We start from the raw sequence: 27,916 nt of genomic DNA on the forward strand, positions 1-27,916 counted from the left end.
GCTGCTAATGAAAAGAGTTTATTATTCCACAGTAACATTCTTACACTCACCCATCTCACCTATCTGATCTCAAGCTGAAATTATTAAGAAATCAAAGATGAATAAATTATAGCAGTATCTTTTGTGGATGATTCATTCTTATCTTTCAAAATTTTTGTCTTATTTTTGATTATTCTTCTGGGTTTAATTTATATAATTTTGCACTTGTTCCATCTTTCCTGGTAGAATGAAGAGTCAGTTCATAGTGTGGCAGAAGTAATCATTTCAAGTCCCCCAGTGACTTGGACAGGATGGAGGTGCCTGCTTCTGCGCTGAAGAAGGCAAGACCATGTGTAGGCATTTGGCTTACTGGTGGAAGAAAAGGAAGGATAGATATGTGCTCTTCATTTTCGCACTAAGATATGTTTTAAGTACTTCACCACTGGTAGAGGTGTTCAGATATACGTACGCTCTAAGTCAGTACTTAATTTTCTTTTCGGTAAATTGATGGGCTTCTGAAAAAGCTTGTCTGAGCCTAAAAATTTGGCTACTTAAACTGAATTTAAAACAGAGTACTCTTATTTTCTGAATATAGCTTTACCTGGCACAAGTGCCTTATGTAGGATGTTTTTTTTTCTTTTTTTTTTTTTTCTTTTTTTTTCCACATTGTGATCATGAGCATTGTCTTTTGAAATAATCCTGACTGATGTTCAAAGAAGTAAATTCTTGCTTCTACCTTCCTGTTTGCCCACTGAAGTGCAGCCCTTTTTCCTACTGATCCACCTTGTTCTGTGCAACTGCCTTGTTCTTTGTCCAGTGTTTTTCATCCACAATTATGAACAGAGATTTTATTTTAATTTCCAAATCATTGATGATCTGACAAGTTTTTAATTATACTAATAATGTTATTAAGCAATTTGAAATGGGATACAACTTTGGTTTTCCTTGATACAAATTTTGGCAAGTACCTGAAATGGCACTTACTCAACTATGTCACTTTAAAATAAGGTTGCAATTTTTTTTTTATTTTTTATAAATATCATGTCTTCACTCCTGCCAAATCTACAGATTCTGATGGCTGGTTACTGCTTATGGTTTTGTATAGTGCTATGACAAATGCATGCAGCCTTCTTCTGCACACTTATGGTCAGCAGTTCATAACGCATATTCTGAAAATACAGGGCACTCACAGAGAAATTGCATGCAAGCCCACAGGTCCACCAGGCAGACATGCTTATTTTGACCTTTGCATACTCTGCAAACACATGTTGGCAAAATGACACATCTCTGGCTTTCTAAACCAGCAGACACGTCAACCAAAAGGAAAAAAGAAGCCAAATTTCACCATCATCTTATACCTTCATAAAATTAAGATGTTCCCTTTCACCTTGCAGAAAAGAAATGTGTGCCTTTATTCTTTTTCCCTTTTTACTGTTTCCCCCCCCCCCCCCCCCCAATTTTATTTATTTATTTATTTTATTTTTTTCAAAAAGGAAGTACACATTTACCAAAAAGGGATAGAGGTGTGTGCACCTTTCTTAATTCAGGAAAGTAAACCAGCAGATATTTCCTCTTGGCTCAACCTGGTCCCAAGTTCTCCCTTTTTCGCCACACCCAGCTCAGACCCAGCTGATTTCTGCCCTGCTGCAGATGTTATAAATGACTGGCTAGTTTCCCAGTGTTTTGAACTCTGCAGAGATGGAAGGTAAGATCAGTGCTTTTTAATCTTAAGTCTGTATTTAACCAGTTTGGTATTTCTGGTGTGGGTATTGATGCATTCCTTAACTGAGCCCAAGGAGATGAGGACACAGAGTAGAGCATTAGGAGCTGGTGTCTCTACTTACTTCTCCCAGCATACCTGAAATACATATATTTTGAGAAGTGAGAAAAACGAGTTTTCCTCCCTCACATAGCAATACATGGCAGTAAAAGACTGCAAGGAATAAGCAGCTGTCAATCCCTGTGAAGAATTTCCCTAGGCTGCAAATACAAATAGCCTGGCTCATGATGAGAATTTCACCAGTTCCTCCAAATTTTATCTTTATTTCCTGTTCTAAACTGTTAAAATATTGACTAAATGGCTTTATATATATACATAATAACAACCTTTTTGTTAAGTAATTCCTTCCAAGGAAGTCATTCTGCTACTGTATATATAAAGTCTGGAGGACCAGTGCTAGATTTGCCTCCTCATCAGTAACAAGACTGAGAAGGGGAAGAGAGGTCAGGCTGACCATGAATTTATGGAGTCTCCTTCACACCAGCCACCTGCAACGGACCCTCCCAATCTCCGTACAGTGGGACACTGCCCTCTTCCAATACACTTTCCTGACAACCATTGTCACTGAAGGTTGAACTGTATTTTGCTATCTCCTTGGCAATTACTCAGTGCAATTTATTAAATGTCCTACATCACAGGTACAGCCTTGTGTCCCACCAAGACCTGCAGCTACTGTCTTTGCAAGTCAGAATCCCACCTACAAATCTGATCAGAGGGGTTCTGTATTTTATTCCTGGGTCATGAAAGAAATACTCCAACCAAACAAGGCCTGTCAATCCCTTCTGATGGTTCAGGGAAGCTCTGCCCATTCATTTATGTGAACTGAGAATTATTATGTTTTGTTTCTCTCTAGGCATAAAACTGATAGTAACTCTGCAAGGAGTAATCATCACCTTCTGCTTAGTTGGGCCATTGGACTCCTCATTAAATCGTAAGTTTGTTTTCCTCCTGCTGATATTGTGCTTGAAAAAATGTGATGTTTTATTGGCCATTTGAGTCAAAACTCAGTCAGTCTGATTTCCTAGTTAGTCATAGCTCCAATATAAGTTTGAAATACCCTTCAAATTTGCCCACTGACAATGAAATCAATGCCTAAGAAGCTTGTCTTGTTGGGTCTTCTGAGGGCGTGAGTATCATTTTATGACAGTAAAACTGGTCACAGACCATATATTTGGCTTCTTCCATGTTATATCTTAAGTGAATGTCCCTTCTTAAGGGGAAGAATAACTTCAAAAAGAAGGGTGAAAATTAACTCTCTAAAGATGTCCCAAAGCCAACAGAGTCAAGTATGACATGGATAATAAGCTATCACTTTATAGTCACTTACTGTCCTATAACTTTCATGACCTTAGTGATGGGACAAAGCAGGTGAACAGGAGGAACAGACAAATCTGTCAAAGTAGTGCTAAAAACATAGTGAGAATTGCAAGTAAAGTGAGTCAACGTGCCCCAGCACCCAGAGATAGAGTGGGACGTGTAGCTCCTGGTGTGCACTACAAAGTATCAAAGTATCCTCAATTTCTGCCTTTTTTGAGTAGAGCACTTGGAAGTGCTATCAGACTCATCTCTCCTGAGCACCATAAATGAAGCCAGGCAGCTGGTGGATTCAGCATACTTACGTGCCCGAAAAAGGTGAGTCTTTTTTTGCACAACAGCTTCAACATTATAAGGCAATAAGAGGAAATATATTTGTTCTTCTCTCCAGTGTGTGTCTATTAAGGAGATACCTTTATCTAAGGACTCTCCCTGTTACAGTTGAAGAGGTCCTTTTCCTCAGTATGGCTGGATCTGGTGTCTAGTGGTATGAGCATGCTGTTTCTGTGTCACTAAAGTTAAAGGGAGTCAAAAACCAGGAACTGGTTTATACCATTTGTATTGTCCCCGAAAGCCAGTTCCAGGCAGCAGGCTGTTTTGGGGACGAGTCCCTTTTTCTACAAAAGATTCCTGGGGCCAGGAACAGAAGCAGCATATCCAAGGCAGTTTCTGTTCACAGAATATATATTAGGACATCCTAAATGTAAAGTTTTATCCAGTGACTGAATAACTCAGTTTTCCACAGATTTTTTTTTTTCTAGCTTTTCATATAGTTTAACAGGACTCATTGTGACAAGGATGTAAAGCAAACTTGAAAGGGATTACAATGACTTGTTTTCCAAAATTTACCTAAGATAGAGATATGCAAACCTGATGAGTAGTCAGTTATGACTAAGTACACCAGCCCTGCAGGGCAGAAGATGTCACTTCATGGGGCTCTTTCCTGTTCAGTTTAAAGCAAAAACTAGAGGAAAAAGTTGCCAGCTCCATGGATTTCCTGAAGCACTTAAAGGAGCCTGTAGGAAGAACCAGATGTGCAGTCCGTGCTGCTGACTATTTGGAAACTACCTTGAAACTCCTCAAAGGAAAGCTGCAGCTGCTTGGGAAGGGGAGATTCAATGTTACAGGTAATGTGGTTTAGTCCAAAATATCTTGCCAACAGCAGAAAAGCTATCACAGCAGGCACATTAGAGAGCAGCTCTGCCATGATCCAAACAACTGGTTATAAAGCCCTTCCCTACAGAAACAAAGCTGGTTCTGTTTGACTTTATGGTCCTGGGTGAGTAGACTCTGTAAGTAGTGGAAAGATAAAGTGTGTTCAGAGGCAGACCCAGACCACCTGGTGTATTAATCATCAGTTTGGCACTGCCTCTTTCAACTCATATCTTTGATGATTAAAAAAAAACAAAACCTAGAGTGAATGGGGTAGTAACAAGGTTGCTAAGAATAAGTAGAATAAATCTGCGACAAACCATGCTGAATGTCAAGAGACTCTAGCCTCCAAGGACAGAAGCACATCTACATGCTCATGATTTTGTTCCCAGTCAAATGTAAAACTTTGCTGGTGATGATGGTCTCCAAATCTCCTGGAAAGTTATTCCATGCCATCCCAGCTTTCCTTGCCCAGAGATGACAAAAGGTTTTAGGGATCAAATTAACAATGGAAACACAGCTGTTATATTTCCACAGTCCTGACTCAGATCACAGCTAGTGTGCCTCTAGTCAACCCAGCCTTGCCTGTGCTAGAGAATATAAAGGACATACAGATGAGCAATTTCTCATCTATTCTGCCTGAACGTTTCTGAGATATCAACCAAACGGGGCTCTTCAAATTATTGCAGTGGTCCTGACTGTATTCCTTGTTTTATTCCCAATGGATTAATTCCTAGAACAAATAAAACAATTGTCATGTGACCTTGCTGATGTTGGAGGTACATTGTGTCACAGCTGAGGAGTGTGAACCAGCCATCTGGAGTCTTTGAGCTGAGCACAGCTGCTAAAGCACAGGCTGCAATGCCAGGTAATTGGCAGCTGCAACATGCCCACCATCAAGCTGATGCTGACAATTTGCTGGTGCAAAGAAGTTCTTGTTTAAGACAACTTCACTAGTGCTGAGCTCTGTGGTGTCATCCTTTCCTACTAAGCCTCACAGCCTTACCACTATTCTCATAGTATCTCACATCTCCTCTTCTTTTTTTTTTTTTTTTTGTAGTTACTAGACTTAGTAAGAGCAGAGTAATTCTGGATGAGCTAATGGTCTGTGGCACAGAGAGACAGACAGGCAGAAGTTATTATGAGGAAACCAGTTACTGCATATCAGCTGGTACTCAGCAACTTTTTGCGTATGTGTTCTTAGGCCAATAAATGCCCTGTGATAAATATCTGTAATAGAACAGGGATAAGTGAAGACCTGCATTTGGTCAGATGAATCATAAGCTGAACTTCAATGTAACTACCCCTAAGTAACTTCAGGAAAGCTGTCAACTCTAGACACCAAAAGTCAGTGCATGAACCTTCTCCATTTGTGATTCATCTTCAGAGAAAATTCACTGAGCTTGTTAAAGCCATTGTACAAGTTTAAATCCCTGAGAAGAAGTGTTATCTGGTGGGAGTTAGTTGCTGACATTTTCAGCATAGACCCACTGTTTCCCATGCCAAGATTCTCGCGTTGCTGAGAGATGAAGTAGGCAGATATTGGTAACAGAATGGCAGAAAATGCATTCTTCTTGTGGAATACAGTTTAAATCAGAGGAAGTTTTAAATAACATTTGATGTTGGTGCAGTGGATGCTGACCTTACTAGGGATACAGAAATTTCAAGCATTAACTTAGAATACCAAAAAGATACAATAAGAGTGAATGTTATTTTGCATGGTTTCTTTTGCAGACCTCCTAGACAGAAAACAGAAGGAGATGATTTCCAGAGAAACTGGCTGTGACTATCATTCTATTAAATGCCCAGAGGATGATATTTACCGGACCATTACTGGAGAGTGTAACAACAGGTAGGATCTGTGTGTGGGCAAGGAGTTTCCAGTTTATGCATTCACTTGGTTAGAAATCTTAAAGTCATTTGTGTACCTTTCAAAAGGACAAGAAGAGTGAAATATCTGTTGTTTTTTGTTTGTTTGTTTTTTAATTGTTATTATTATTTTTTAGTGATGCCAGTATCAGATGTTTCATTTCTACTTATACCTGGCAGGAAAAAAGACATGTCTTGAAAATTTTGCATATAAGTCCACTGCTCTCCATACATTGCTTTGGCTGAAGGAAAGGAATTCCTGGGGTGGGGAAGGTCAAAAGTTGAGGAAAGAATATTTGGGGACTATGGAATCCTACCACACTCTCTGTTTGAGGTCCCAGAAAACCTCCCCTTCCTCCTTTGTAATACTAGTAATATTGATTTTCCCAGCCTTAGGGAGACTCCAAGTTTTGAACCTGATGAGTGTTGATTATAAAAAATTTTTAACTTCAGATTTCTTGGACATACTACCTAAAAAATATTTTTAAAAACATAGGTCTCATGGGTCCTGCGAATATAAATAATCCTTGTTTGTTATACTCCACTAAGAATTATGGCACATGAGACTAATTTTAGTGCCTGGTTTGTATAAACACATCTTTATAACTCTCAGCATATCTGTGGCTATCCAAGTACATACTCTTATTTGCTTCCCATTCTTATGCATCAAAAGACTTTCATTCTTGGCTTTTTAGCTCTGCATAGCACGATACTTTAAGCTGGAAAAAAGAGTTTTTCACTTTTCTGGGCATTCTTACTTCCTGGTTCAAACCTAGGATCATACTTTGGTTTGTTTCTCCTTGATAGCTTTTTGTTTGTTTGTTTTTGTTTGGTTGGGATTTTTGATGAGCAGAAAATTTCTAGCTTGATACTTGGAAAGCAAAGCATACTGTCCTGGTCTACCACAGATTTGCTGCCTGATGTGCTAACTCCACACCCCAGATATGATTGGACATCACAGCTCTATATGACCTGTGCGGGGAGCTCATACTCAGTGCTGGCATTATGGTTAATCTGTACTTTCACTCCATCCACAGAGGCTTCAGCACCCAAAGAGCAGCTATGCCCATGCTGTTTCTTAGGCTCACGGTAGGGTTGTCTTCTGGCTTCCTAATCCAGTGAGATAACAAGATACTCAGTAACAAAGGCACTCTGTGTTATATAAAGATCATTTAAAATGGATCTTGCTCAGCCTGAGATGCACACCATGAGATAGTGCTTGAATACTCTGCAAAAATTTCCTGTAAGGACAATAATAGCAATCAAAACAAGCTGTGGTGGTAATGGGCTCTGTACCGATTTATTTATTTTGTAATTGCTTCAGCTATAGTGTGGCATTTGTTCTAGGGCATGCTCTAATTTCACAGCACGTTGGTGTGAATTCTGGGTATACTACCCCTTTTTCAGTATAGACAGGTATTACTCTGTGTTTATTGATTTAAAAGCTTATACACAGACAGTTGATGTGCATAAGCTGATATTCAGTAACTATCTTCATCAAAATAGCCTGTTTTACTATGTCCCTAGAGTCACAGATCATTAGCTCAACCAGTATTATTGTTCTTCTGAACAAGTTTTACTAATGTTATTGATAACGTAGTTATAGTGTAGAAATGTATAACCTACCTCCTTTCAAGATTGCCTAGTTAACTGAAGTTAACCTTGAGTTTATTAACTGAGTGATTTCAAAGGATGTTTGGGGAAAAAATCTGATGCTTCATAGCTCCCTACAAGGAAGTTGCTTTTAGTGTTTCAAGTCACAACCAGGACTAACTCTCTTATTGTGCCAAGTCAGCTGAGGAAACCTGTCTTCAAAACTGGTAGGCACACAGATAAGTTTAAGAATGCTCTCACCTTGCAACTATTCATTTGTACTGCAAATAGGGCCCATGACATATTGGACTATAGAAGGAGGAGGAGGAACATGACGTGCAGATAGAGGGTCCAGTTTTGGATAGTCCATAATTCATGAGGGATGCAAAAAAAACTAGTGAGGATTTAGCAGAGGACTTTCAGGAATATCAGGGGCCTAGAGCACATGGCCCCTGAGAAGGGGTGAAGGAAGCTAGGCTTCTGTAGTTTGGCTAGGAGGAGGCCAAAAGCAGATCTAGTATCTGCATCAGCTATTTGAAGTGTAGTTACTAAACAATGGAGTCAAATTCTTCTAATTAATGTGGGAAAATATACTTACTATAACTGCAGATAGCACTTTGAGCTGTTCATGCTGGACAAGGGGAAAACTTCCCGAAGGAGCAGCCTTGGGACTGGTCCCCACTGAGGTGAGAGACCTTCATCCTTTGGTGGAGGATCTTCATCCTTTGAGGCTTCCAAGCCTCAACTGGACAAAGCATGGCCACCCTGATAATTGATGATGGCCTTACTGTGAGACTGTGATTTTGTGTGAGCAAGGTGCTAGAGAGATATAAATTCCAAATAAAATTAATTTAATGTCATGAGGAATCTTATTTTTTTAAAAAGTTTATTTAGATAAACTTCAATAAATAAACTTAGAAAAAAATAAGAAAAGATTCCTCATGACATTATATTAATTTTATTTGGAATTTATAATAATAATCAGTCATAATCTTGGTATTGTTTACTTCTCAGTGTTTTCTGGCTATCACCTTTGTTACTGGAATAATCAGACATGGATTAAAGGCCTGGAAAGCATTTGTCTACATGCCTGAAATAATTAAATTATCTATGAAATAATACCAGTGTTTGCATTTCTTCTTGTGATGTTCCAGAAAGCATTCTCATTTTGGGGCCTCCAACCATGCATTTGTTCGCTGGCTCCCAGCGGCATATGAAGATGGAGTGTCTGTTCCCAGAGGAGTAAGTGAAGGAAAGCTTTACAATGGATTTCCACTCCCACTGGTGAGAACAGTTACTCTTGTCTGAGTAATAGTAGTGAACGTTGCCCTCAGGAAGCAGAAAGTTATTCACTTTCATCAGAAGTGAAACAATGACAACACCTAGAGTGTAAATTGGCTGCTAAATCAGGTACTAACTTAGAGATTGTTTTCTGAAATGAAGTTGTGGCATGGGCTCATGTGTTTGTCAGAGACAGAGATGAGAAACAATGACGCAAGTACTTCACTAAGCAAAGCCAGGGCAACATCAAAATACTTTCAGAAGTGTGCATTTTCGGGTTTGGTGCAGACAGCACCAGGGTGTACTCAGATACAACAGGATTTTTATACATGCAAGGAGGCTTGGCTGTTCCTAAGCCATCTTGTCTTTATGGGTATGTGCACATACCTCACATTGAGCCTGCCATGAAGTGAGGCTTGGCTGAGTGATTGTGGAGTTAAGATGGTGCTGCAAAAGGGCTGGAGGCTATAATCACATCAATTTTAGTCCAACTGAGACATGGCATGGGGCTGTTCAAAGCCATAACTAACTCTTATGAACATATCTGAGATCATCTTAGCCATGTTCTCATGGTAGGTGTTATGCTGAGAGGCAAATTCATCTTGGAACAGATAGTCCACACATGTTAATTTTGATTTTCTGCAGGTTCGAAGAGTGTCCAATGAACTTGCTCGAACAGGCAATGAGAACGTTACTCAGGATCAAGAGCTCTCTCTTTTCTTCATGCACTGGGGCCAGTGGGTCAGCCACGATATAGACTTAGCCCCTTCCAGTGGTGCAGGAGCAAACCCGGATCTTCACTGTGAGACCGACTGTACCTTCAAGTCCCCTTGCTTCCCAATCAAGGTACCATGAATTTTGTTCCATCCCATGCCACCTTAATAATAAAAAAAGCCACACAACTTTCTCTGAGGCATTGCTTACGTTTGTTTGCTTTAGTTCCCCCCTGATGACCCACGGGTGCTGAGATCAAATTCTTGTATGCCGTTCATCCAGTCAGCTTCAGTGTGCAATTCCAGGACATTTACCCGCGAGCAGATCAATGCAGTCAGCTCATTCATTGATGCCAGCATGGTGTATGGGAGCGAAGACTCTGTGGCAAAGAGTCTTAGAAATCAGACCAGCTGGATGGGTTTGTTGGCTGTGAACCAGAACTTTACTGATGCAGGGTTGGAGTTATTGCCCTTTGAGAACAAAACAAAAAGTATTTGTGTACTCACAAACAAGAGTATGAACATCCCCTGTTTTAAAGCAGGTAAGGTACATCCATGGAGTAATTTTCTCCTGGCAGCAACAGTGATATTTTAATGGTCCATAAAGCCAAAAAGGATTGTTATGGTCACTTGTCTCATGTCTCTTTATATTTGTATGAGGCGCTGCAAGACGTGAATTTATAAGGTGAAAGACAGAGACCACTCCTAAATTTAGAAAGAGTAATAACAAAACAATAATTGTTTAATTTGTTTAATTAAATAAATTATTTAAATTAAATTGTTTAAATTGTTTAATTAAATACAAAAGTGACTTTATTTTCATTTCCAGAAAGAGTTACAGCAAATCCTCCCCCACCCCCTTCAAAAGTTTAAATAACAGTTTAAAACTTCTCAGTGATCTTTTCCCTCCTACCTAGAATTCACCAGTTTTCAATTCAATAAATACTAAAAATTAAAAGCTCTTAAATTCTATTAGTAACTCCTTCATACTACATTCTAAATTTTTAATATTTAAGAATATCCCAACATATATCTGAAGACAAGTCTAGAAATTTCAATCTGAATTTTAAACAAGCCAATGACTCAAAAGGTACTGATTTAAATTGGGAAGTAGTCCAGAATAAGTACAATATTAAAACAAAACAAAAAACTAGAAATGTGAAGCTTCCAAAGGTAATGATAAGAATATAACGTGTACCCATTACATAATATTGTCACTTTCCTTCCACATGAGAAGAGCCCCTTGCTGAATGAGGAGGGACTCGGTGCTTCTTCTGTAAGCTGCCTGAGGGACTTTGCCACATCACCTCAGTTTTCTCTCCAGCATCTCTGCTGAAAGTATATTCACAAGCCTCTCAGAGGTGTTCATAACTTGAGTGAACTGAGATAGATTTTCAAAAACAAACATTCACAGTGATACAAAGGAAGATAGTTAAAAGCCTTGAGGTACAAGAGGAAGACAGATATTAGATTTTCACAAAATGATATGTTTACAGGTACTTCATGAACAAGTGCAATTTAGCTTAAATTGCCCAAAGCCCCCTTTCCAAGGTTTTTGGATAAATGATCTGGATTGTCTGTGATGGAAACAAATATCTGTCATGAGTGTGAGGAAGTGTGACCACAAGCATTACTGTCAGTAGCACTATTGGTTGCTGCTTGTCTATCCTAACATCAAAATCTGCAGTTGAAATAAAAAGCAGCTTACAAACTTCCTAAAATATTTTCATTTATAGGTGATAAACGGGTAACTGAAAACCTGGGACTTTCTGCTCTGCACACTGTCTTCCTCAGAGAGCACAATCGCCTGGTTACAAAGCTGGGGAAGTTAAATCCTCACTGGGATGGCGAAAAGCTTTACCAAGAGAGTCGAAAGATCGTAGTTGCCATGACTCAGGTACCAACCACTACTCACTGTTTATCACTTGCATCCTTAGAAATTGGTTTTATTCCTGTAAAAGGAGGAAAAATAGTGCTTTGCATAACTCATGGAGATATTTGTGGGAGCTGAAAACTCATGAATAAGCACAGTCCACCTGAGACAGCATGCATGTCCAGAGGTTTTGTGAAACCCACGTGTACTTTCTTTAGCAGATATGAAGATGTTCAATTCAGCTGTTCTCTTTGTCACCTTGTGTAGTAACAACAGGATGGAAATCATGGAAAATCCTCCTCCCCTTTCTCTAATGCTGCCTTTTTTTTTTTTTTTTAAATCAATTACTTTACCTCAGCATCTCCTGCCAGACTCATATTATTGCTACAGCTTGCTTTTTTTTTTTTTTTTTTTTTTTTTTTTTTTTTTTTTTCTTCTCTCTCTTCCCTGACTATCTTACAATGTCTCTGCCACTGGTCTAAGATTCTATGTTCACTGAGATTCCATGTTCTCTTTGACATTGATGGCATTTCTGCTACAGCTGCTGACCACTTGCTCTGCTTTTATACCTTTTTCAGAAAATAACATACAGGGATTATCTTCCACTTGTGCTTGGAGAGGAGACTAACAGGTGGATACCCTCGTACAGTGGTTACAATGAGACTATGAATCCTACGGTATCAAATGTTTTCTCTTTGGCTTTCCGATTTGGTCATACCTCAGTACAGCCTTTTGTATCCCGTTTAGATGACAGTTTTCAGCCTATGGGTCAATTTTCCCATGTCCCTCTTCATCTGACATTTTGTGCTTCTTGGAGAATTATAACAGAAGGTAAGAACATAGGGCAGCCAGCAGTCTTGATCTGGTCCTGAAGTAGGCACTCAGGTGGAGGTACACTGGTTAGACACACAAGCCTAGACTCCAAAAACTGCTCTAGCTCTATTTACTTAATTTTTAACAGAAATTATAGTGCCATTGAGCTTGAAAGTTGCTCATGACATGTCTACCCAAGGGGCTGAAGACAAATGAGTGGTCTGCTAGATGTGGCACATCAGAACAGTCCTGCAGAACTGTCTCCAAACATATCACAAGAACATTGAACCTATACTGTACCCAGGGGAAGGAGCTCTGCCCAAAATTACATGTTGTAATACTCCAGTCACTGAATGTTATTGAGCACCCACTACATCATTGCATTTGTATTCTGAACATGCCAGTAAATAACCAGAATATGTAACAGATCAAATCTGCGTCTCAGGTGGCCTATCATCTCAGTGAGACCTGACAGTGTGAGCACTGTGCCTTCACTCAAATACTGTAGTGCTCATGCTGTTCTGGGAGGCACAAGATTCACAGTGCCAAAAATCAGTCAACCAAAATTTAGGCCAGACTAAGCAAGTTTTTTTTTTTTTTTTTATAACCCCCTGTAGTTGGTAGCCATTGCCAGAGGGTGACACATCAATCCAACTGAGCTAAGACAGGATAATTGCTTTCTAGTGGTCTCTTTATGACTCTAAAGAGAATTATGGAATCCAGCTCTTATACAGCTAATGTCTGCAGGCATGAATCTTTCCAAGGAAGACAAATGTCTCCTCCAAAATGAATTATCTCACTAATTATGGAAAATATACCAAAATGTACGCATGCAGCCAGTTTTACTGTGTTTTTGTAATTCTGTCTTAATGGCTATGAAAAAGACATAGACAAACAGACATGAATTGATTTTATTTTTTTTCATTTAATGTTCCAGTAAATATTTCTCAGTTGATAGCTAATTCTAAACAAAGTAAATTGCAGAACAAAACTTTGGATGGAACCCCGTACATCAGTGTGTGTTGGGGACTGACTGCCTAAGGAGCAGATCTGCAAAAAGGGACCTGGGGGTACCGGTTGGCAACAAGTTCATTTAAGGTTGAAGAAAGGAAGGTTGAGGGACAGGAAGGGATAGGGAATCTGGTTGCTGAAGGGGGGCCTTATCAGCTGGCCTTTGCAGATATGTACATAGGCACTAGCATATGCTGAGATGGAATTGTGGAACTACACTGCTCAGAGTAGAAAAATGATCTAATGCAGCACTGTTTCAGCTGCATAGAAGGGCCCATCAAAGCTGGAACTTGGTAAAAAGATAAGTCCTTTCCTGATTTGCAATGAATGCAGGTGGCATTGACCCTCTGATACGAGGCATGGTTGTTGATCATGCAAAACTAATGAAACAGAATCAACTGCTTGTTGAGGAGCTCCAGAACCACCTTTTTGAACAGACTGCTGTAATGGGTCTGGATCTAGCAGCCCTGAATTTGCAGCGGGGAAGAGACCATGGCCTTCCAGGTAAGGAGACACAAGTCCACAGATCCTGTGAATAAAATTCCTTTTTCTTGGTTGTTTATAGCAGCTTCATGAATGTACCAAGCTTTTTCCAAACCAATGGGGAAAAAACAAACAAACAAACAAACAAAAAAACAGTACTTTGATTTGAGGTGGAAGAATGGATAGACAGACTCAGGGAAGAAGAGTCTATTATACAGATTTTTCTCTGAGGAAGTAAGAAGAGGACAAGGGACCTGGAGAGCAAAGATGATAATTGGAATAATGTATTAAAGGGTGGAAGAAGCAGTGGTGTATTGCCAAGAAAGCGTGTGGTGTACAGAAAGTACAGACCCAAGTGACAAAGTTCAGTTTTCATCTAAGCTGGACAGACCATCTGTTCTTTGCCCATCAAGACTCGTTTTATGTCTTCAGACAACCCACAACTCTGAGCAGAAGTGGTTTTTACCCATGGGGATGATCGCCTCCAGGTGCTGCAGAGGAATTGGTGTTTTTGGGATAAGCACAACAAAATGTCTTTCCTACAATTTTGATCCTAGGCATTTTGCCTCCTGCAAGAACTGGTGCATTCACCATCAGCACCAGGTAGCTCTAAGTGACAGGATGGGCTGAACTGGTAGTCATGTGTAAAGAAAACCCAAAATGTTAGTATGTGCATATAAAAACAACTTTTGAGAACATCTGTTGTGACTGTCTCTACCTAGGTAAGAATGTCTTCCAAATTCTTTAATGCCATGTGAAGAAGCAGATGTTGCTCATGACCTCAGGGGTCTGTTTAGCTTCTGAGCATAAGCAGATAGTGGGGAGACATGGGTCCTGACCAGCTTCTGCTTTTGCAGGTTACAATGCCTGGAGACGCTTCTGTGGGCTCTCCCAGCCTCAAAGTGTAGAAGAACTCTCTGAGGTGCTAGGCAACTCCAAATTGGCCAAGAAGTTCATGGACTTGTATGGGACACCAGACAATATTGACCTTTGGATTGGTGCAATTGCAGAGCCCTTCATTCCCCAGGGTAGAGTCGGGCCCCTCCTGGCCTGCATCATTGGCACCCAGTTCAGGAACCTGCGTGACGGAGACAGGTAGGTGGCTCTCCCATGGCATTTATTATGGGGAAAAATGGTTACATTTTATGCCTTGTACTGATCCAGCCCATCGCTAACACATCACTGAGTGCTCCCAGAAGGACTCACACCTTGATTTTAGCCCTAGTTGTCAAAGGGTTCTTTCTTACAGCCCAGCCATACAGACCCACGTGTCTGAGGAGCACCAGCTCCAGGCCATGGGTGATCTGCAGCAGGCTCTGCTTGAGGTGACATTTGCTCTCAACGTACAGAAGGGAGGAGGATCAGTCACTGTGTCCCAGCAACCTGGTGATGCTGTGTACCAGCAGATGAGTGTGGCAGAAGTCACACCTGGAGACACCTCTTTCCAAAGTGTTGTGCTTATGGCCTGATGAATTAAGGTGGATCTGAACTGGGATTCATCTTGGCCAGATTTCCATTTTGGGAAGTAAACAGCATCAAGTGCCTTGAAGGAGACTATAAGCTGCTTCTGTAAATATCATTGCAGATTCTGGTGGGAGAAACCAGGAGTTTTCACTCTGCAGCAGTTACATGCACTGAAAAAAGTTTCTCTGTCGAAGGTGATCTGTGATAATACTCATATCAAAAAGTTACCCCGGGACATGTTCCAAGCCAGCACTTATCCTGAGAACTTCGTTGACTGCCATGAGATTGACATGCTCAATCTCTCAGCCTGGAAAGATGAACCTGAGAGTGGCAGGAAAGGTACTCAGGGGACTTCCTTTGTCTCTCGAAAATACTAAATCTGATCTACCTAAAGAAATAAAAGAATTAAGGTCATCATAGTGATCCTGCCCCCAGAATACAGTATGTCCATCCATTCAGCCCCACTCAGACACAACAGGAAGCGCACAAGCTGTTAGCCTACTCTTCTCATAATCCCCTCCTTAGCAGCCTAATTCTTCCTCTTCAACTTGATGGAAAATCCCTGACAGTCCAATCTGTTTTGGCCTCTGTGAATGTGTCCTTCTCTAGGAAACATTCCAAGTCAGATAAGTTATTCCAAGATATCTGGAGTCTTTCTTCATAGGAAAGGTGTCTATGAAGAAATCAATCAGAATTATCCAAACTGCTTCAAACTCTTACTCTGCTGGTCTAAGCCCCTACTTTCCTTTTGCCTTCCCTGAGGAATTACAGTATTTTAAGTTACACTATCAAATAAAAATGTGGAGGGAAATACTGTGTCCAGCAAAGACTTTTTGCTATTCAGTAGCCTTTTCTGCTTCATTTATAGCTTCTAATCTCGCTCTTCCAACAGGTACTGGAAACTTCTTTTGACGGCACTAAGCTGTGCATTCTGCCTGTATGTCATGTTCAACTAACTGCTGTAGTGAGCATCTGGCATGTGTTTTCCCAGAGAGGAGCTCAAGACTGATACCACTGTTTCATTTACTGTACTGTATTTTTTTTCTCATTCTTTTGTAAAAGCTTTCTGTAATTAAATTATTCAGATAAAGTAGTGACATTTTATCACCTATTGCCTTAAAAATTTTCCGAGGTTTACAAGACTCAATTAGGTGCCTTTTGTTTTATGAATGTTTAAAAGCACAATCAAAGAAGGAATTTTCTGCTTTTCCCATCCTGAAGGGGAGGGAAATCTGGAAGCCAAGGTGCTTGCATGAAACAGGTTTCAAACATTGTCCTTATTTATGATCTCCTAATTACAGTAGTAGTAATTTAGCCTTCTAAATCAAATTCCTTATCCTTTGTATCTGCTCAGAATCTAGCAAGTGCATGTAACATATAATCTTTATCCCAATGTTACTTATCTCCTTGTTTTGCTAAAGAGTGTAACTTCGGGGGGGGGGGGGGGGGAGAGGAGAAGTGCAGTTTCTAGTTAGCAGTGAGATTTCACTCTTGGAAGATGCTGGAGAATGGCAGCTGCATCTTGAAGCCTAGAGACAACTTTTACTTAACTCCATTGTGAAGATGTGTTTGTGCTGAGCATTAATAAAATACATTAAATGCACTCATCTGCATTTGGCATCCATTCTGGTATGTCAAACATCTGTCCCAAAATATTCTTTGACTATGGTTCATTGCTAAACTTATCAGCACAAAAAAAGCAAACTGTAAATTGACTGGTATGTAAACCACAAACATTAGGGCTAAAAATTAATCATCTGGTTAAATGATCGCTCCCAAGACTGTATTAAATCAGTAAATACCAAACATGCAAAAATTATGTTAAGTTTCCATCTCTCCTTGGCACAACCAGGAGGCAAAGAGGGGAATGGGAGCATGAAGGCAGCAGTTTAAGGTGGAATCATGCCTGAAGTTTCTGGGTGGAGCAGGTACCTCTCTGGCGAGGACTAATGAAGGAGATGCTTGTAAATTTCCATGGCTACAGCAACTGCATGCAGGCTTTGCCTAGTGGGTGTGCAGGCATGTGTGTCTCAGCCCAGAGTGCCCCACGCTTCACACTGATAGCTGCCAGGTGTGTGATTGAGCATGTGGACCATGCTGCTTCATGATCCCCCAGCAGGCTGGGAACAGGGTAAGGCAGTGATGCCCTTGGGCAGAGGAGGCCAAGATGCCAGGCAAGCCAAATAAATGCAGTCCTACCAGAGGTGGCTGTTCCCCATGGTCCCCAGGACTCACCTGGCCAGGTTTCCTAGGCAGCATAGACCAGATCCAGGTCTTTTACAGCAACAGAGACCCAGACACTTCTCAGGTCCTTGCTCATAGGACTCCTTGGGGGTCTTGGAGAGCTGCGTCTCTTCCACACCATGGCTACCAGGCTGGCCCATATACAAACACAAAACACTTTTACTTTTTCAATCACAAACAGCCAATGGTAAAAATGAAGTTCAGTGCCTGAAACTCAAGCTTTTTTTAAAAAAAAAAAAGATATTTGATAATTTGATGTCTACTGGTACTCTATTCTCCCTAACCTGCCACAGAAATTGTGTTGAGGAGATGGAGAAGACAGAGAAGAACTAGGAAGTATTCAGAAAATTCATTCTGGGAGCAGCTGCAGCTTCCAGAGTGTACTTGGATTGAAAAATATGTGTTGTATTAAAAATCACGAGATTATCATGTTATGGTAAGGGTGTCAAGCAATACCTTTCTGCTGTTCGCCTCTGAGTCCCCTGGGCACATTCCCTTCACACTTTCAAGGTCTGCCCATCTACTGAATGCAAATTCTTACTTTGCTTAATAGGCAGGCTGAAGAAAGAAAAGAAAGAAAGAAAGAAAGAAAGAAAGAAAGAAAGAAAGAAAGAAAGAAAGAAAGAAAGAAAGAAAGAAAGAAAGAAAGAAAGAAAGAAAGAAAGAAAGAAAGAAAGAGAAAGAAGAAGAGAGAGAAAGAAAGAAGAGAAGAGAAGAGAAGAGAAGAGAAGAGAAGAGAAGAGAAGAGAAGAGAAGAGAAGAGAAGAGAAGAGAAGAGAAGAGAAGAGAAGATACACACACACACACACACACAAAAAAAAAAACAAAAAAAAAAACAAAAAAAAAAAAAAACAGAAAACACTGACCCCTGCAGACACACATAAAGAATGCGTTGGTCTTTAATTCCCCTATAATAAACTGCGTTGGCTTCCACCTCTTGTGGCAGAGGTAACTCCCAAGTCCTCCCCATGGTAGGAGACAGTGCTTTCCCCTGCGTGTTCTTGTGAGGGGATCGTGGTAACCTTCTATCCCCAAGACACCCAGGCAGGATGGCCACAGGTTCAGGGATAAATGCCTCCACCTTGTTGGTTTTGAACAGGAAAAGATAATCATAAGCACACAGAGATGATCACAGGAAAGGTCTAGTTCTGTCTGGGGTCCAGCCAGAGAGATGTTCTCAGGGTTATGATTACGAAGAATTGTCCTGTTATCCATTATGTGTCTGTCCACAGAGCTGAGGCAGCACAGTTCTCTGAAAGGAACACAACCATTTCACTGCTTCTATGTAAAAGTTTTTCTTCCTCTGTGGACATTTGGCCTGTCTCTGGTGTTTCAGTGTTGCAGTCATGGTTATTTCTGTTTCCAGACCTTTTTGTGGTTCCTGGATCACTAATGCGAAGCCCCATTCGTCATTCCTGATATCCCCTGATAGGTGGTGATCATGGAATCACGGACCTGCTCAGTGAGCTTGGGAACATCTTCTGGGCCTAGACCAAGAGTCTTGACTTCTGGCAGAATCTGGATGGTGATTTTCCCTGGAAGAGTAAGACAGAAGGGTCAGAAGGGAATGAAATATTTGAGTGGTATGGGAGAGCAAGAGAAACTACGGCAGAGGGATTGGTGCAAATCAAAGGACATGACAAAAATTAAGGGAAATGTGTTCTTTCACACCAAATCAGCTGTGCAGCAACCTAGTTATATTCCAGATGCACGCAGCAAAAGCCCAAACCAGATTCTTCCCATGCAGAGAGACCATCAGTCACGGACACTCATTTATATCCAATGCAAAAAAACAAGTGGAATATAAGATTTCACAGTGGGAAGCGGTCACTCACAAAAAGTCCTGGCCCTAGAACTCAGATTCTGTGTGAATCAGGGTAAAGAGAATGAGAGGTCTATAATACAACACATCCAAACTGGACATGCTCTGGCCTATGTATAACGAATTCAGAAGAGTCTATCTTTACCAAAACGCACGTAGTTATGAGAGGAACCATGCCCAGAAAAACTTAGTTTGCCAAGATGTGTCTCAGAAAGTGCCTTAGCAATGAAATGGTGTAAACAGGAAGGATATACAGGGGAATTGTCATGATGCTCTTCTGTTCTTGCACCCAGTCGCCCTTGTTCTGGACAGTGGAGACAAGACACTGCCTGCACAGACAATCACCTAAAGATCTGGGGAGTGTCCATATTACTTTTAACTTCTTTTTCATGCCTTTATATGCGTGCTAGGAAATAGGATCCAGGAGTATTGCTGGCAGAGCCATGCAAGGAAAATGAAACAAAAGCACAGAGAATAGCTTCCCAAAAGAAGAGAGCATGCTCTCTGCCTGCACATATACCCACAAAACACATTAAATGCAAAGCTAGGCCTTGTATCTCAGGAGTCTACTACACTTCTCTTGGTGTTGCAGAAAAAGCTGAATGATGACAAGGTGGTGCTAGAAGTGCTGCTGCTGGGGTATAACCCCAGCAATACCCCACTTGCTCCATGCATGATAGACAACTTCAATGTGCAGACACTGGACACCAGCTGGACCTTCCAGAAGTCCATCAGCATGCCCAGAGCCACTGGGGACATGGAGAACTGTCCTGGCCTGGTGATCAGCCTGCTCAACATGCAGAAATCTTGGGCATGTGTAGCACATCTTCAGAATCAGCCCTGGCAAAACTTCCAGATCGGAAAAGCAGAGAGGTACAGGAAAAGCACTCTGTGGTCCTTTCTTCAGATGTGAAAGTCCTTTCTATTCAACAGCAATTTGGAAATGACTGACCCTGAAGAGTGCTTAGAGGTCACAAAAAATCCCAGCTAACCACAAACTCCCAGGTTTTGGGGAGGTTATTATAAAGGTAAATGTACATACAACTGCAAATAGTCTTTTCTGAAATGTTTGAGGAGGTTGTGGAATCTGCTTTCTTGGAGTTACACCAAATTTGGCTGGACAAGGCACAGAGCAAACTCATCTATCTTTGGAGATGGTCTTGAGTGAAGTAAAAGGTTCATCTAACAAAGAGGTCCCTCCCCACTGCATCTTCCTCTTATTTCCCAAGGAAGTGCTTTATCTTGATTGCCCAGCTAAGCAAGGATGTCATAGAGAGGGAGTGCAAGGAGCAGGCTAGCAGAGCAGGGTATACATCTGAAATTGCTGCTCATCCTCCTATCTTAACGCCCACATGGGGGAATGCTTCCACTACTGAAAAGCTCTTGTGAGTGGCCAACAGAGAAAGAATAAACCCAGTAGTTGAAAGCTGAATAGAAACGGATAATTCAGTGTTTATCTCTCTCTTCCAGATGTCTGTCTTCAAGGGAATGACTACCTCAAAGTACAAATGATGACAGGAATGAGAATTCCAGCTGCAAATCCTCCCCTTAGGAAAGAGCAGGGCTTGAGACCAGCCTGGGAGAGGGTAGGAAGTGCCAGAAGCCCATTTTTGGGTAGATGCCAGGGAGGAACACGCTAGGCTGTTTTTCTCTGCAGGAACTTGAAAGATTTTTTTTCCACATTTTCCTTTTGAAACCTAGACCCATTTTTTTGACCCTTCAAAAAGATGAAGACTCATCTTTTTTTCCCTGTGAAATTGTATAACGGTGACAAGCAGAAATTTTGTCATCATAAATGTATGAAACATGTGAAAGAACAGGGTAAAAGAGAGGAAATAGGAGTCATAACTTTTTCTGAGACCTGTGTTTGCTTTTGCTCCCCAGCTTTCCATGCACCTGTAGATCCAAGGACAGCAGTGGAGCCAGGGCAGGATCTGCCCTAGGACTCTGCTGCTTCTCCAGGTTCCCTCATTGGACAAGCTCTGAGAAAGCAAACAGATGAGTATTTCCTGAAGTATTCCACTCCCTTTCCTCCTGAAAAGAAAGAAACTGCCTTTGTCCAGCTGCAATCCCCACATTGCATGTGGTTCTCTGCCCACCCATCTCATGGCTCCATCCAAGGACTGAGCCTACACAAGCAGCCAGCCTGCTTTTTGCCCCAAGTAATCCTCACCTGGAGTGAATCTCTTCTCCTTCTGGCTGTAGAAGTCACTGTAGGATGAGATCACCACAGGAATAATGGGAACCTGGAGGGGAAGCAGTCTACAGTAAGTGAAACTGCGAATTTCTCTGTTCCTCACCCAAAAAGGAAATGGTATTTTCAGATGAACCAAGTACTTGGCTGATAACTATCCCAGTTAGCTTCATAATAGACACTAATAGGGATATTTCAATCATTTAACCATATTACCCAGTGTCTGCACTGTTGGTTTTTAATTTTTATTCTCTTTATTTAGGTCAACTGTGGCTGGATTGCCAAATAGGGGCCTGTTCAGCAGGAACTCTCCCGGAAGGTCCAGTGCGTTTGTCAAGGTTCTTCCACTTTTTTTCCCAGGCAGAGTCACTAAGGTTTTCTACCTGTCCCAGACATGTCTCCCTCCTGTGCTACCTGCAGGCTCCTGCTGGGCTCCTGGACAGGTGCTCAATCCAAAGGGAAGTCAGGGACCAGGAGCCTTGTAGTCCTGCTTGTTGGTGGACCATGGTAGGAAAACTACATCCCAAGTGGCAGGAAGAAGGTGGGTCTCACCTGGGCTTTCACAGCCAGCTGGAAGGCCCCACGTTTGAAGGGCAACATGGAGCCACTATGATTGCGAGTTCCCTCAGGGAAGATCAAGACACGGAACTGCAGGAGGGAGAAGACATTGAGATGAAGGGATCTTGAGTTGCTATTCAAAACCACTGCACAGGCATACTGTCCTGGGACTGATCTGGTGCCATGAAGAGACATGCACTTCCTCCACTTCAAGCACTTTCTGGCCACAAAATATAATTAACCCACCAGAGGAGCTCTTTGTTCTGTTCTGTGCCTAGTCCAAACACCAAGATCACCTTCCATGTACATCAAGGTTCACATTTTCCAGTGGCTCAAAATGCCTCCTGCTCCCCACCAAAGGGTATTCCCCACTCACATTGTCTTTGTGCATGGAGTGTGCCACCTCTGTCAAAGTAGCGATAGACTCTTCCCTCTTCTTGCGGTCAATGAAAATGAGTCCTGCAAGCCAGCATGCTAGGCCAAAAGTGCCCATGTATAGTATTTCCTTCTTTGCAATGGCCACACAGCGACTTGGCAGTATCTCCATCATCACTGGAAGGGAAGAACAAGGACAGAACAAGTGTTCTACACTGACATTCCCTCCAGCCTCTGGGCTACAGCCCTCTGCTCTGGGAAATGCCATACCTACAGCTTCTGTAGCTCCAACCCAACTTCACAGGGTCATAAACATGTTGGAAAAGGGATTCTGAGGGTCTCCAGATCAACCACCCACTTAGAGCAGGACTATTGAATAAGATCAGCTGATGTTCTCATCCCAATTCTGTTGCAAAGGATGAAGCTGCTTTAGCTTGAAAATGACTGTTGTGCTCTAATGCCCTGGAACACAGACCGCCTTGAGGCTAGCTGGGATGGACTGTGTAGCAGCCACTCCTGCTCTTCTGTCTGTGGTATTAGGGATATCATAAATACCATCCCTTCAAGAGCAGTGGAACCAGGAGCAGAAGACAGGATTAGGTTCTCCACATACCCATAATGTCAAGGGAGGTCTGGTGATTCAACACTAGTACAAAAGGCTTCTTGGTCCTGAGGTTCTCCTTGCCCTTCACCACTATCTTGATACCGAAGATGTATTTAAGTGGCAGAAATGACATGCTGAAAAACCTGGAAAAGGGAAGCAGACGTGAGATAAAGAGAAGCTAAAATTGAGAAAAGGGGCCAAAAAAACAATCTTCCATGCTAGCCCGTCTTACAGACTACTCCTGGAGAGTAGCCTGTTTCTCCACAGTCCAAGATTTGATCCATTATTGTCTGTCTTGGAGAAGAACTACTCGTATGGCTCCTCAACTCTCATTAGAGAAGACAAATACACCTGGTAGGTTTTCTTCAGGACAGTTTAGACCAATGGCCCAGCAACTCCAGCTACAGAAATTCCATGGATCAGCCAAATATCAGCTAATCATAGAATCATAGAAACACAACGTTGGAAAGGACCTACAAGACCATCTAGTCCAACTGTTCTCCTATCACCAATACTACTAAATCTTAGCACCTTGTCCAGGCCCTTCTTGAACACCAGGAGGGACGATGACTCCACCACCTCCCTGGGCAAGCTGTTCCAGTGCCTGACCACTCTTTGAGAGAAAAGGTTTTTCCTGATATCTAATCTAAATCTCCCCAGGTGCAACTTGTGGCCATTTCCTCAAGTCCTGTCATTAGTTATCTGAGAGAAGAGGCCGACCCCCTCCTCATCATAACTTTCCTTCAGGAAGTTGTAGAGAGCAATGAGGTCTCCCCTGAGCCTCCTCCAGACTAAACAATCCCAGCTCCCTCAGCTGTCCCTCATAAGACTTGTGCTCCAGACCCCTCACCAATTTTGTTGCCCTTCCCTGGACATGCTTCAGGGCCTCGATGTCTTTCTTGTAGTGAGGGCCTCAAAACTGAACACGGTACTTGAGGTGCGGCCTCACCAAAGCTGAGTACAGGAGGATAATCCCCTCCCTGCTCCTGCTGGCTACACTATTTCTAATACAGGCCAGGATGCCATTGGCCTTCTTGGCCACCTGGGCACACTGCTGACTCCTGTTCAGCCGAGTACTGATCAACACTTCCAGGTCCCTTTACTCTTCACAGTCTTCTAGCCACTCTGCCCAAGCCTATACGGTTGCATGGGGTTATTGTGGCCAAAGCTCAGGACCTGGCATTTGGCCTTGATAAACCTCATCCCATTGGCACAGCAGCCCAGCCTATCCAGATCCCTCTGAAGGGCCACCATACCCTCAGGGAGATTGACACTACCTCCCAGCTTGGTGTCATCTGCAGATTTTCTGAGGGTACATTCAATCTGCTCATCTAGGTCATCAATAAAGATATTAAACAAGATAGGCCCCAGTACCAACCCCTGGGGGACACCACTTGTAATGGGATGCCAGCTGGACTTAACTCCATTAACCACTACCTGGACGGACACGGTCCTCCAGCCAGATCTTTACCCAGAGGAGAGTATACCTGTCCAGGCCATGGGCAGCCAGTTTCACCAGGAGAGTACTGTGGGAGACCGTGTCAAAGGCTTTGCTGAAGTCTAAGTAGACTACATCAACAGCCCTTCCCTCATCTACCAGTCTGGTCACATGGTCATAGAAGGAGATGAGGTTGGGCAAATAAGACCTGACTTTCGTGAACCTGTGCTGGCTGGGCCTGATCCCCTGGGTGCCACGCAAGTGCCGTGTGATCTCACCCAAGATGATTTGCTCCATAACTTTCCCTGGAACCAAGGTCAGGCTGACAGGTTTGTATTTCCCTGTGTCCTTCTTATGGCCCTTCTTGTGGGACTCACATTGGCAAGCCTCCAATCCTCTGGGACCTACCCAGAGAACCAGGAATGCTGATAGATGGTGGAAAGCAGCTTGGCAATCACCTCCACCAGCTTCCTCAGCACCCAGGGGTGGAGCTCATCTGGTCCCATGGACTTGTGACATTCCAGATGGAGGAATTTAGGTCTCTAACTAACTATCTAACCAGGACTCTAACTGTCTCTTCCTGGATCACATGAAGGGGGGATTCTGTACCTGAATCACAGGGGACGTCCAGGTCAGGGAGTAAAGTACCCTGAGGATAACTGATCTGACTATTAAAGACAGATGTAAAGAAGTCATGGAGAACCTCAGCCTTATCCTTATCCTCAGTGATCACATTTCCAGCTGCCCAAATTCACAGTGCACCTGTTTATACTCTACTCCCCTGTCCACATTGCTTAATCTTGAATATGGGCTGCAGTAAACATTTTGTGCATCTGACACTGCTATTGCCCAGATGGTGGGAAGAGAGGTGATTTTGTCACTGGATCACAGACTGCAATTTGCACAGTCAATGGAAAAAATAAAGATCAAAGTTAGGCACAAAAGTCAAGAAAATTTCTTAAAATGAAAAGCTGGGAACTTGCACTGCAACATACACCTTCTGAAGCAGTGAATCCTTTCCCTGGAGCACTTCTAGGGGTTACAAAGTGCTAGTGCTGCTGTGTAGCAGTTGGCTTCTAGCTCCCACTTACCCCATGCCCTAAGAAGCTGTCCATTAACATGTGCTGCTGCAAGTCACAGCTCACACAAGTACACCCAGCTGCACAGCCCCGTGGCTCATTGCAAAGGCAGAAATGGATGGGGAGACAGAATGGGCAATGAGGGCAGAAGCTCAGAGACTGACAGACCTGGGCGATTTCAGTGATGGGGACATCAGTGACAACTCAAAGGTGCATGCCAGCAGTGCACCGTGGTAATGTGGGCACTGGCTGAGAATAAAGTTGTGGGGAGAAAAAGAGAAGAGTACCTCAGAAGATTTCTCAACACAGCTTAGAAGGGGAATGACCACCCACAGGGAGGCAGGAAACAGCTCTGAAGACGAGTTAGGAGTGGTTTACTGAAAAAAAGCAGGTTACTTTACCTGTGCGTTATATTCGGTTTGTTGGTATTACATGGTTTGTCAAATTCATCACCTTTTACATCCTTTCCTTCCTCATCATTAATTATTCTTTCTATCAACTCAAGTAAAATCCCCAAAACTGCCTCCATTCTCTCAATTGCAGGACTATGTAATACTGCACATCAATATAAAACTAATTCCTCCCCACTGCAGCACAGTTCCCAGGACTCTCCAAAACAGAGAGCTGACTACATCAATGCCCAGAGCGGAAAGAAGCCCCAGCCAACTTACTTCATGTTTTCACAGTTACGTCCACGAGGAATACTGGCGGTAATAACCAGAAGGCTTATGGCGAAGACCCACAGCTTATAGAAGCACATCTTGCAAAAGAATCTGAATGCAGGATACATCTGGTAAAGAATTAGAAATGCAATGAGCAGAAAAGTAAATGGGTAGCGAAGAAGCAGTAGCTCCATCCTTTCAGCCCAGTGTTAACCAGAGGAGTGTTGCCCAGAACAGTAAATGAGTAACTAGCACCCAATGCTGCAGAGCAGAGTTCAGCTACATGTTCAGCTACATGTGGGTGGCGCAACCTTGTTCAGCTACATGTGGGTGGCACAGCACTGGAATGAGATTTGGGAGATCTTCAGCAAGGCTGAATCTTGGAGTTAAAATAACCACGGAAAGCCGGTTTAGCAAGGGAGCTGTGGAAACACTGTGTGTAGGAGCTGGCTGGCAAGCAGAGGCAAACATGCAATAGCAAGGCTGTGTATGTGAATGATCTGGAGGGGCTCTCAGCTGGTAGAGCAACGACTGTTTGGAGAGAGAGACGGGGGTTCCCCTTCATGGGCAGGGATCTTTAACAGAAGCATTCATTTGTGTCAAGCTCTGTGCATAAGAACTTCAAGAAATCTTTAACAGGAGGGAGTGTGGTGTTTTGGACAGCACGGGTACCCAGCTGTTGTGCTGTCTAGAATGCCTCACCCTGTGCAAGCATCAAACTTCACCAAGTGAGCTGACTGCAAGAGGTCAGGAAATCAGGAATCAATATTATGGAGAGAAAAACAGTGATCATACCAGCCAATTCCTTGCCCACACGTGCAGGCATTAGAGGCACCAAACTTAGCAACTGGATGTTTCTCAAAGAGAGGGGGAAAAGTGACAAAAAAAGCCACCTGTCTAGACAAAAAATAAACAAAGCTACTCCAGATGTTTTCGTGGCCAGAGTCAGGCACATGTTTAGACAACATCTCCATATGTAAGAGGTAAATCAGGAAATCACAGGTAGAATGTGGGAGTGCTCCAGCAGTACTTTAGCTCCTAAAACACAGCATGAAGAGGATCTTCACAAGCGTAATGACAAGGCTGAGAAACAAAACCTTTGTGTCTCATCAGTTGCACAACAGGCCTTGCTCAAGCAGCTATCGCTTAAGTGGAGTAATATTACTAAATTCCAAACGGTACTGAGATCTACAGATTCTCAAAGAACATTTGGAAGACCCATAAAGCAACATCAGTTTTCATCCACAACCTAAAGAACAAAATCAAATCTCCAAGAATAGTAAAAGGGGCAAGACTCAGCAATAATTCTTGAAGAAAAGAAGGGAATGACAATAAAGAAAGCCATCAGCTGTGCTCCCTGTTCCTTGGGTTTAACCAGTGACTCCTCTTCTCCTCCCGTCTTTTGTGGGAAAACTGGAGATAAGTGAATACTCAAGGTTTTCTGTGACCGCAGGACAGGCAGCCAAACCTAAGAGTTTCAATGACAGCTTCCTCACTCCGTAGTGTTTCCTGTTGCATCAGTTGAGTATCCAGAAAGTCTTGCATGGTGAGGAGAGACACCTGGCCCTGCACCAGCACGTGCTAAAGGCAGGCACAGCACAGCACCTGGGCACTG

The 27,916-nt window shown here is 42.4% G+C and overlaps 2 protein-coding genes across 2 annotated transcripts; one reads left to right on the forward strand and one right to left on the reverse strand.

Annotated features, from left to right (window-relative positions):
- The first annotated feature begins 1,677 nt into the window (after window positions 1-1,677).
- LOC116497396 (eosinophil peroxidase-like) lies at window positions 1,678-16,237 on the forward strand. The gene is made up of 14 exons (XM_032201131.1): window positions 1,678-1,684; window positions 2,613-2,690; window positions 3,298-3,391; window positions 4,025-4,200; window positions 5,960-6,077; window positions 8,842-8,971; window positions 9,614-9,814; window positions 9,908-10,223; window positions 11,418-11,578; window positions 12,133-12,385; window positions 13,712-13,882; window positions 14,719-14,956; window positions 15,447-15,664; window positions 16,218-16,237. Exons 1-14 carry the CDS (start codon window positions 1,678-1,680, stop codon window positions 16,235-16,237), a joined length of 2,181 nt encoding a protein of 726 aa, XP_032057022.1.
- Window positions 16,238-18,958: 2,721 nt separating this feature from the next.
- Window positions 18,959-26,495, reverse strand: LOC116497457 (1-acyl-sn-glycerol-3-phosphate acyltransferase alpha-like). Its single transcript, XM_032201203.1, has 6 exons — window positions 26,311-26,495; window positions 23,132-23,265; window positions 22,520-22,695; window positions 22,138-22,233; window positions 21,565-21,637; window positions 18,959-19,104 (listed from the first exon to the last, which is right to left on the reverse strand). Exons 1-6 carry the CDS (start codon window positions 26,493-26,495, stop codon window positions 18,959-18,961), a joined length of 810 nt encoding a protein of 269 aa, XP_032057094.1.
- Between the last annotated feature and the right edge of the window lie 1,421 nt (window positions 26,496-27,916).

Source organism: Aythya fuligula, chromosome 20 (genome assembly GCF_009819795.1).
Source record: "Aythya fuligula isolate bAytFul2 chromosome 20, bAytFul2.pri, whole genome shotgun sequence".
NCBI lineage: Eukaryota > Metazoa > Chordata > Aves > Anseriformes > Anatidae > Aythya > Aythya fuligula.